General features: G+C 43.2%; 1 protein-coding gene across 1 annotated transcript; it reads right to left on the bottom strand.

Annotated features, from left to right (window-relative positions):
• Positions 1 to 1,239: 1,239 nt before the first annotated feature.
• Positions 1,240 to 8,990, bottom strand: DYNLT3 (dynein light chain Tctex-type 3). Its single transcript, XM_086608651.1, has 5 exons — positions 8,910 to 8,990; positions 7,593 to 7,634; positions 5,562 to 5,685; positions 4,497 to 4,574; positions 1,240 to 3,420 (listed from the first exon to the last, which is right to left on the bottom strand). Exons 1-5 carry the CDS (start codon positions 8,937 to 8,939, stop codon positions 3,344 to 3,346), a joined length of 351 nt encoding a protein of 116 aa, XP_086464777.1. The 5' UTR covers positions 8,940 to 8,990; the 3' UTR covers positions 1,240 to 3,343.
• Between the last annotated feature and the right edge of the window lie 1,234 nt (positions 8,991 to 10,224).

Below are 10,224 nucleotides of genomic sequence, written 5' to 3'. Positions count from 1 at the left end.
AATGACCTGGTCAGATTGCACACGAGGTAGCAAGGTGCATCCCAATAATCAGGTAGGAATTGTTCACTACAGGATCTGCTGCACTCCTATTTGAAGCGTCTGCTGCCTGTATTAGAACAAAATCCTATTTTCTCTATACAGCAGCTACTGTACTAATGTATATATGTCCAAGTGGAGGCCAGTGACGAGTGGTGTTCCTCAGGGGTTGGTATTGGGACCAGTGTTGTTTAATATCTTTGTCGGTGACATTGACAGTGGGATCAAGTGCACCCTCAGCAAGAATGCAGATGACACTAAGCTGTGTGGTGTGATTGACCTGGAGGGAAGGGATGCCATCCAGAGGGACCTTGACAGGCTTGAGAGGTGGGCCTGTGAGAACCTCATGAAGTTCAACAAGGCCAAGTGCAAGGCCCTGTATGCGGGATGGGGCAGTCCCAAGCACAAGTACAGGCTGGGTGGAGAAAGGATTGAGAGCAGCCCTAAGGAGAAGGACTTGGGAGCGTTGGTTGATGAGAAGCTCAACATGAGCCAGCAATGTGCACTTGCAGCCCAGAAAGCCAACTGTATCCTGGGCTGTATCAAAAGGAGCGTGGCCAGCAGGTTGAGGGAGGTGATTCTGCCCCTCTACTCAGCTCTCATGAGACCCCACCTGGAACACTGCGTTCAGCTCTGGAGTCCCCAACACATGAACGACATGGAGCTGTTGGAGCAAGTCCAAAGGAGGACCACAAAATGATCTGAGGGCTGGAGCACCTCTGCTATGAAGACAGGCTGAGAGAGTTGGGGCTGTTCAGCCTGGAGAAGAGAAGGCTCCAGGGAGACCTTCTAGCAGCCTTCCAGTACCTAAAGGAGGCCTGCAGAAAAGCTGGAGAGGGAACTTTTAACAAGGATGTGTAGTGATAGGACAAGGGGCAATGGCTTTAAACTGAAAGAGGGCAGATTTCAGTTAGATCTAAGGAAGAAATTTTTCACTCTGAGGGTGGTGAGGCACTGGAACAGGTTGCTCAGAGAAGCTGTGGCTGCCCCATCCCTGGAAGCGTTCAAGGTCAGGTTGAATGAGGCTTTGAGCAACCTGGTCTAGCGAAAGGTATCCCTGCCCATGACAGGGTGGTTGGAACTAGATGATCTTTGAGGTCCCGTCCAACCCAAACCATTCTATTATTCTAAGAACACGAGGCAAAAAAAAACAACTAAGGCAAAACTTTATTTTTTTTTTTTATAAAGAAAAATGAAGCCATCTTATAATTTATAAGCGGTATTTTCTGGGTTTCTTCTGCAGCAGAACCTTCACCAAGCCTCATTAAACTGACAGTCTTACTCAGTGCATCTTGATTTCAAGTAAAGCAAAAATACAAAGAGATTACAAATGGCTGTTTGGAATATTTCTTCTGACCATGTCACCTGAACGCCCATTAAAGGAGGGTAACAGCCGCCACTATTTTTAATCACCTACTTCTTATGGTCTATCAATTGTACCAATCCTTTTTCCAGTTGCTACCCCACTTACTTTTTCACTTCGCACAATCCCAAACATCAGTGAAACCACTGCCTTTTTGTCAGTTGCACAACTCAGCTCTTGGATGCTGGCACCTAGTTCAGAAATTGCTGTCCTAACCCAAACAATGTTAGATTATTACACATTTGAAGATCAGTACCACCTACACATACATCTGCACGCTACACTTGCCTGTTATGCAAATGCAATATTACAGTACTAATTTTACTTGCACTTAGGTTAAAAGCGGAACTCTATTTGTCTGCAAAGCAAGAAATTTCGAACGGCACAGCGAGTTACACGTACACCGTCCCTTCTGTAGTCTCATACTAGCTGTAGGCATACACAATTTAAGCAATGAAATGGTTTTTAGCTTGTTCTTTGTACAGGACACTTGCTACATGCCCTAATAGTCAATTATCTGAAAAAAACCAACCCAAACAAAACTGCGTAATAGTGCTTTAATACTCGTTTGTTAAATCCAAAACATCCTTATGGTAGCTGTCAGGTAGTTACCAGTCTCTTCCAAAGACATGCAGTAATAAAGAAAAAAATTCTATCCTTAAGCAGCATCTGAGAAAACAACTTAATGTAGCTGCCACTTAGTGGCAGCAATCATTTAGGCATTTTTGGTATCGATACATCTCTTTATCATATAATTTGTGCATTAATCAACAAAAACGTAGGCCCCAATCCAGCAAATACTTGCATGTGTGCAAATGCTTTTCTTCCATGTGGAATATTTCAAGTTAAGACTCATCAGATGAGCAAAGTTAAGAACTTGCATAAATCTTTACAGGAGGGGAATTCTTAGTGCTTAAAACCTAAACTGTATCATTTCATAGGACTAAGGTCCAATTCTAGACTTTGAGAACGTAGGAAACGCTCCTATAAAGAACAGATATGTTGCTTTAAGATAAACGCTTTCAAAGCTAACAAGAGCCCCTGGAAATGTGCCTGCCTTCCCTCTGAACACTTTAATCCAACTTGAGAGTAATGTGGGTCCAGTGCTACTGCCCCAGCTCCTGGCTACTGCATGAGGAATCAGTAAAGTGCTTGTCACAAATTCTGCAGCTGTGGAACAAAATCAAATTTAAGTACCTTCTGAATGTTTTCAGATTTATAAACTACGAATTAAGGGCTGATGTCTGATCCCCAGCATGTTTCCCTGAATCAATAACCAATGTTATGTTCTTCATTCTGAAGATAAATTAGAATTCTGCTAGGACTAGGTATATTTCACCTTTGTCCTGGTGAAGTCATCCTCTGCCTCAAGGGAAAAAGCTTAATTAACTGCATTTAATTTCAGTGTAAATGTTCATGCTTGACTGAAATGCGATGCTCATGCAATTTCACAAGCACCAGCATTCAATCTGACAGTTAGCTTTGTTTAATCAAACATGAAGCACCAGTATTATTTACAGTATATCCACTCTGAATTGTGTTCCTAATTTGTTCCCAAATGCACCATAATCCTGAGAGGTCTTGCTTGCCCTTTGACCTTTCCTTTGATTTGATGTGTTTTGTTCTCTTGAATAAAGCATCTTTGATATTAGCTTTGATATAAATCGTATTGATCTTTGTGGCATCTTCTCATTAACATACTTCTGAATATTTAAATTACTAAAACTTTCTCTTAGATAGATTCATATATCTATTTTAAATTTTTTGCTAGCTTTCAGATAATTAATCTATGAGAACTGTCTTATATTGTATGCTCTCTGTAGAGAACTTCCGTATGCTCCTCATACAAAAACAAATAACAGTTTGAAATATTTAGCCATGTGTTTAGATGATTACTATTTTTTTTAAAGGCTTCGGTGTTGCTTATATTTATCTTCCAGTCAGCTACAGGATAATAGCAACAGCAAACACATTGACAATGCAGTTCATTGTTCGGTTTTCCCATCTCACTGTGCAGGTTCCTAGAAGAGATTATCACAAAATAAAAATAGAATTCCAATGTCTTTACTACATTTGCTTTATCACAGTGTAAATTATGTCATTTTTAGTATGAATAATTCAGCTGTGATTTAAGGTAAGTACTACTATGTCATCTTGGCTATAAACAGACTACACTCCTCAAAATATTTTCATTAACTTGTACATTGTTTACTACCTAACATGAGCCTTGGATGCTTAAGACCGTTTCCAGTATCAATTTCAGTATCTCTCTGTAAAAGCTGGACTTGCAAAAATCCTTAATAATTTCCTACTGAAATTGAGAGATCATCAGAGACGAAATCAGAAAAAAAAATGGATCAAATACATTCTAGAGTATTTACTTTCTGTAATTTTCCCTTTTCTATTGTATCAATGTACCAACACCTTACAAGCCAAGGAAACACGAAGATTAAACTGTACTTGTTTACTCAATTTCATTTTATGATTTTATTTTTTTTAACCTTAGTTGACTTTCTGATGCCATCTCTATTTTCAAGTTAAATCTTGGTGCCCTCTTCTAAAAAGACCTTTCTGACACAAAATTAAAATAATCTTGTTTCCCCATGATACTCTGAACCTGGGAAAAAATGCATTTAGAACTAATTTAGAAGCAATAAAACACATCCAAAGCCTGGCTGATAGTTAAGCAACTGTTAGTCAAACTATTTCTATTTTTTATCAAGTTCTATCCTACTCCAAAGTAGCACTGTACCCTTACAGCAGATAGGCAGATATGTTTAGGACTACACACTCTCATTTACTGCGAGCAACATTTTTACTGCCTCTTCAACTGATCTATGGCTACGGATGAGGATTAAGTGTTTTGATTCTTGTTTCAGAATGAAGGCATTTCTACCCCTGCTTCTCATAATTTACAAAGCAATCAGGCACTCACTGCTAACAAAAAATACTTCTGCTGGGATCGTAAACAAGCATCTAATCCTGGAAGCTACTGCTTCTACAATCACTCTTGAAAATTTTCAACCTAAATATTACAACTGATCAATAAGTAACATTTCTTTTACTGCAAATTTTTAATTCGAGTGAGGAAACTTACCATCAGTTGTGGTATCCCAGAAGCACGAGCTTGCTGTGTGAAGACCAGCTCCACTCCTCTGCATCACTGCACAGGTTACTGCAAGACACAGTCAGTCATAAAATCAAGGAATTCATTATTAAAGCAAAGGAGGTGAATCATTCAGTACTTCTGAACTCAAGCCTGTGTTACGTTTTCAAACGGCTGGCAGGCAGCACTCAGTCAAGTCAAAGGCTTTTTTGACTACTCCCTTGTCCCCAGTATTTTTCTCAAGAACTTGGTATTCGTTTCACAATTATTTTTACTCACACAAAGACAACAGCTTTAACAAAATGCTTGCTAATAGGATTATGGGGTTTATCTTTTAAACTACTTAGATATAGCTCGTGTCGAGTGCACCTCAGAACAGGACTGCAGGTGCTGTCGTCACAGGTACAGCAGAAGTCACACTTTGATGAGAGTTGTCTCCCAAAAGTGCTGTTTGACTGCTCTCTGAAAACACACTGCAGTAACATGCAGCATTTCTACACTGCCCTGCAATGGTCATAAAACCAGTGACAATCTGAATCCAAGACCTTCCATACAGAACAGAGTGCCAACACTTGCTGTTAAATCAACACTCCCAGTAAGGACCAAAGTGGGCTAAACTTCTACTTATTTCCATTTCCCTTCCACAGACATGCATATGAATATAAAGGGCCATGACAGCCTATGACTAAAGTGTTTAAAATGTCTGTATTTATAGGAAGCTACACCCCACTGAAAATTTTATTTAAGGTAAACAGAATATATTTCCTAAAATGCTATCAAAAAGTTGATATAATAGTTTTGGGTTGCTTCAGAGTCAGGAAAGACTGTAACATGTCATCTGTACTAAGTTTTGCTAGCATGCTTGGCCAAAGCAAAACTGCCATTGTTTAACCGCAGGTATTACTAAAAATCTATATAAATGAAGAGTTCAGGTATCTGCTCTGCTTTCTTTACAGTTTAAAACTTTCTATTGAATATAGCACTGCATTCACACAAACCTTTCAGCAATTATTTATTGTGATTGTACATGATAGAAGTATGACCACTTGTACTTACCAATGTACTTATATGTTTTTCCAAGTTTTACCAGGTGTGTCAGTGACTGTTCTACTATAGCAGCAGTCCACTGGTTGACTTTGTTGTGATTATAATCTGCCTTGCCTAGCACACTTTCTATGCACTAAAATAGAGAAAAAAAAAAAAAATAGTTACAGTAAACATACTTCAAAAGGTAGAGGTTTAGAATGTCTCACATAATCTGAGGAATTTTGTCTGGCAACAGGATTACTATAAATCACTTGAGCCATCAGGTATCAGTTGCTGAACAGGAAGTAAAATGAGTCTTCTCAGAAACTTATGTTTAATACATATTTATCAGATTATTATATGGAGAAAAATTAGGCTCTGACCAAACGTTTCTTGTAGGAAAGACCTTAGCCATATGCTTTAAGTACCAAGTTAAGTGAATGAATCTATTTACCAATGAAGATACTAACACCTCCCACAGTTCCTAATGACCACCTGCTCCAGCTTGGCTTTCAGAAGCTATTGAATTGGAAATGGTACTACTTGAATTGGTAATGTCAGCTTGGGCTGGCAAGCCTTTCAGAGCCTGTGAGCAACGTACCAAAATCTTCACAGAGCCAGAAAGCCATAGTGAAACGCATACCCCAGCTTAAAAGAAGAGGAAGACAGAAGAGCAAGAGATACTCAAGGGTCATATTTTGCAGCATGAGAAATATCTGAACAGTTTGAAAATTACATATTCTTCCACAGGTACAGATTGGCCAACTCTTGCTTAAACTTAGAATGACTGAACAGAAAGCCTTGTCTCTAATTGTAACTCTTAAATTGCATTCTCTACTCCCAAGAAACACAGAATGATGTGCTGATGGATACTTCTTAAAATTGAGAAATTTGGTTAAGAAATGCACACCTGGAAAAGTAAGTACAATAAAACTATGTTCTCCTCTGATTCAGTAGGACAAATCCCATGCACTAACCACCCATTAACAGGCTGTGTAAGAGTTTTGTGCCCCAGATCTTAAAAAGCCCAATTAGTTCTGATCACAGTGTGTAAAGCTGGACAAAGGACTCAATGAAAACAAACATTCGCAAAACAGATCGTAGAGAGACAACAAGATCCCTCAGGGATTTTGGTCTTCCCAGAAATGTACCCAGTGCTAGAACTCCTTGGTTCCAGTTAAGCTTTCAGTCTGAGGCAGAATCACTTGGCTATACTCCCAGAGCCTGGTGCGAAAGTAAAGAGACACTCTCATACTGTATTTGGCCTTTCCAGGCAGGGACAGTTATATAAAGGGTTGAATTGTCATTTATCTGACATCTAAGAGCTCGCTGTTGTGTACTGGAGCAGCTCCAAAAGTCCAGCCCTTTCCCTTCCAGACAGGACAGGTGAGAAAGGACCTGCAGAGCCCCTTTAGGAATTCCTTTCTCAAAACGGTATCTCCCTGCAAAACCTGACAGCATCTGTACGCCACAGGCTCTTCATTAATCACTTTCCAGTTACTAGGTATTTAATTTAGACCATCAGGCTACTCACTTTCAGCCTGCTCGTTTTGTGTAAGAACTGTTCTTCAAAAGCATCGCTAGAATAACGAGATCATGTAGTGAGTGCAACCTCCTCCTCAAGCCAAGGCTAATTTCTAAGTTTGGTCACGTTGCTCAAGGCCTTGTCCAGTCAAGTTTTAAAAATCTCTAAGTATGGAGACTCCACAAGCTCTCCTTATGACCTCTCTAGTGATTAACTACTCTCTAGCTGGATAAAGGGGAGAAAAAAATAAAATAGGAGTGAATTTCCCTTGCAACTTGTGCCTGCTGCCCCTCATCTTTCCACTGCAATGCAAATCCTGGCTCTCTCTTCTCTAATCTACCTTCTCTTCAGGTAGTTGAAGACACCAGTTAGATGAAGCTTAAAGCAGGTCCAAATGAAACTCTATCTTTATTTGATATAAATAATAGTTTCATATAAGTTTGAATTTACCTGGGATGGTCAATGAAAGTAACTGCTTTCACTACAGTGCAAGGCAAGGTGAAGATTTTGAAATACAGCTGTTAGCTAAAACCTACCTCCTTAACTATGTTGTGGGCCTCATCAGCATTGAAGATCATCTGTAATAAAAATTTATTATTATTATTTCTGATAGAAAAGTAAACAAATGACGCAGTTTCACTCTAAGTAACACGTAACGATCAGGCCCCGTGTCTGGTTATCTGCATTGCGTAGTCTGTTAGTGTAATTCTAAAATCTTACTTTTTTCCCTAGCTCCATACATACAATATTTAGTATTGTTTTGCTAGTTACATTTGAGTGAGTCCAAAAACACCCGACCTCAGTGAGCCTGGAAACAGGTTCAATTTACACTATCTGTAAAGATTAAACTCCACCATCGTCTATGTTTGTCATGGGAATATTCTCCAAGACAAAAAGTTAAATGGCAAATCTTTTCCTCTGCGTCTTAATCCAGGTTTTTACTGGAGCCACGGATTTACTAACTCCTGGGTTACATCTTAGCGCCAAATGATACCACAAGGTTTCGTAACCCTGGTATCAGAAAGGCTGGTTTCCATAGTCATTAGCTTATCCAAGTAACTTTTGCAAGTGCGGAAAAAGCTTACAAGTTTTAATGCTTCCTATTTTCCGCTCATTCCCGCTCACCAGCGTTTAGCTTGTCTTCCAAAGGAAACACAGCACGTGCCATCTGCCTCTTCGCACTCATCAATCTCTAACACATGGGCGAGGACAGAAACCTCAAGGATAGTAATGTTTCTGTGAGGTTTTTTTTAATGAAAACTGGTGGCCGGAGACCCGAGGTAAGGCTCTGTGGGGAGGGAAAGGCTCCTCAGTTGTGGCTGGCAGGGGTGAGCCGGCAGCGCAGACTGGGCCCAGCGCTTGTTGGTTTGTTTATTTATTTTTTTTTTCCAGAGGTGATATAAGAAAAATGGCCGCGGACTGAGCACCACAGCGGGCGGCAGCACCCCCCAACACCGCTCCCGCTTTCCCCTGCAGGAACTTCCATCTCCCAGAACCAAACGGGCCGCCTGCAGCCGCAGGCAGGCGGCGGGCAGCGCCAAGCGCCCACCCTGCACACGGACAGCCCGCTCCGCCCCAAGGCGGGCGCCCGGGTCTTGTACCGCTCCCGGGGGAGGCGCGAAGCGTCGGGGGGAACCGGGAGGTCTCCGCGCACAGCCCACCGGTACAACTGCGACCTTCACCCTGCCCGTCCCGGCGCGGGAAGGGGCCGCGGCCCCGGTACCGCGCTCCTCCCGCCGCGCCGGGCTCTCGGCGGGGACGGGCGGAGGCAGCGCGGGGCCCGGGGCGCGCTGCCGGTGGGGCCCGGGCACAGCCCACAGACCCCCGCCCCGGCGGAGGACGGCAGCCCCTACCTCGTCGTTGTGGGGGTGAAACTCCTCCATGGCCCCAAGCCGGGCGGCGGCTGTTCCGGCGGCGGCGGCGGCAGCGACGGCTGCGAGTCCTGCGCGGCTCCGCCTCCGCCGGGCCGGGCGGGCGGCGCCTCCTGCGGCAGCGGCCGGCGGGCAGCGGGGGGCGCCCGGGCGGCCGCTGCGGGGCGGAGCGCGGCGCCGGCCGGGCCGGCGGGTACCTGCCGCCGGCAGTGCCGCGCCGAGCCGAGCTGAAAACGAAAGGCGTGGCTGCCTGCCCGCAGGGTCCCAGCCGGGCGGGCAGTAACCAGCTCCGGTCCGTCGGTCAGGCTGGCGGGGCGGCCGTTGCCGTGCAGGGCCTGGAGCGGCTCCCCCGGCTCCCGGTGCGGCGGGCGCGGCACCGGCGGGCGGTGCCGCCTCTCGGTGGCTGCCGGTGCGCTTCGCCCCTGCGTTCGCCAGCTTTCCGCGGGGCCGAGGCGATCCTGCGGCCCGGCGTTTACGGTCCCGCATAAAAGCGGTGAAGTGTGTATTTGTAGCGTTATTGGTGTCTGTATGCCTTTTGCTGGACATAGTTCGTGAAGGGGAAGTTCCTCCACAGCAGCACTAATATCCCTGCTCCCCGCCCCTCCCCCCCTCCTTTTTTTTGCCTGTTTCTGGTTGAGTTTATATGAATTATCTGACAAAAAGTTGCCATCAGATATTAATAATGGCAAATTGCAACCTCGGGATAATTCCACTTTAAAGAATTGATCCTGAGTTTTATTTGACTCTTTCTATAAAAATAAATCTTTTCTCTCTCTCTGAAGCTGCTTAGGAAATAGGAAACACTGTACAAAACAATGCTGAATTTTCAAATGCTGTTTTTGGTTTGGTTTTGTTTTGTTTTTAATTATTATTATTACGGAGGAATGTCTTGCATAGATTTACCTCCTGTGAGAGCTGATCTTTCTACACCAGACTGAACATGAGAGAGAGGGCCAAGGCTGCCTTCAGCTCTAGTTTCAGTTTTGGTGGATCTATGTTTGGACAGATACACGTTTACCTTACAAAAGTGTCTCTTGTTCAGTGTTGTACACTCATTGGAAAAACTCTGTTTGAAAAACGTGAAAGTACAGGGGGAAGCAAATGTGAACGCTTTTATATTGCCCTGCTCTCAGACTAGCTTTCATGTTTAATATTTGCTAATAGGTCGAGTCAGAGGAGAAGCCTGAACATGAAGACTACATCTCTTAAAGAGCAGATCTTTATGAGCAAGCGCAGATGGCTATAGTCATAGGAAAACATATGAAACAAAATCTCCTTCAGTATAAAGTTTTTTTCT

Source organism: Tauraco erythrolophus, chromosome 1 (genome assembly GCF_009769465.1).
Source record: "Tauraco erythrolophus isolate bTauEry1 chromosome 1, bTauEry1.pri, whole genome shotgun sequence".
Classification (NCBI taxonomy): Eukaryota; Metazoa; Chordata; class Aves; order Musophagiformes; family Musophagidae; genus Tauraco; species Tauraco erythrolophus.
This window is presented reverse-complemented; position numbering and strand designations above follow the sequence as displayed.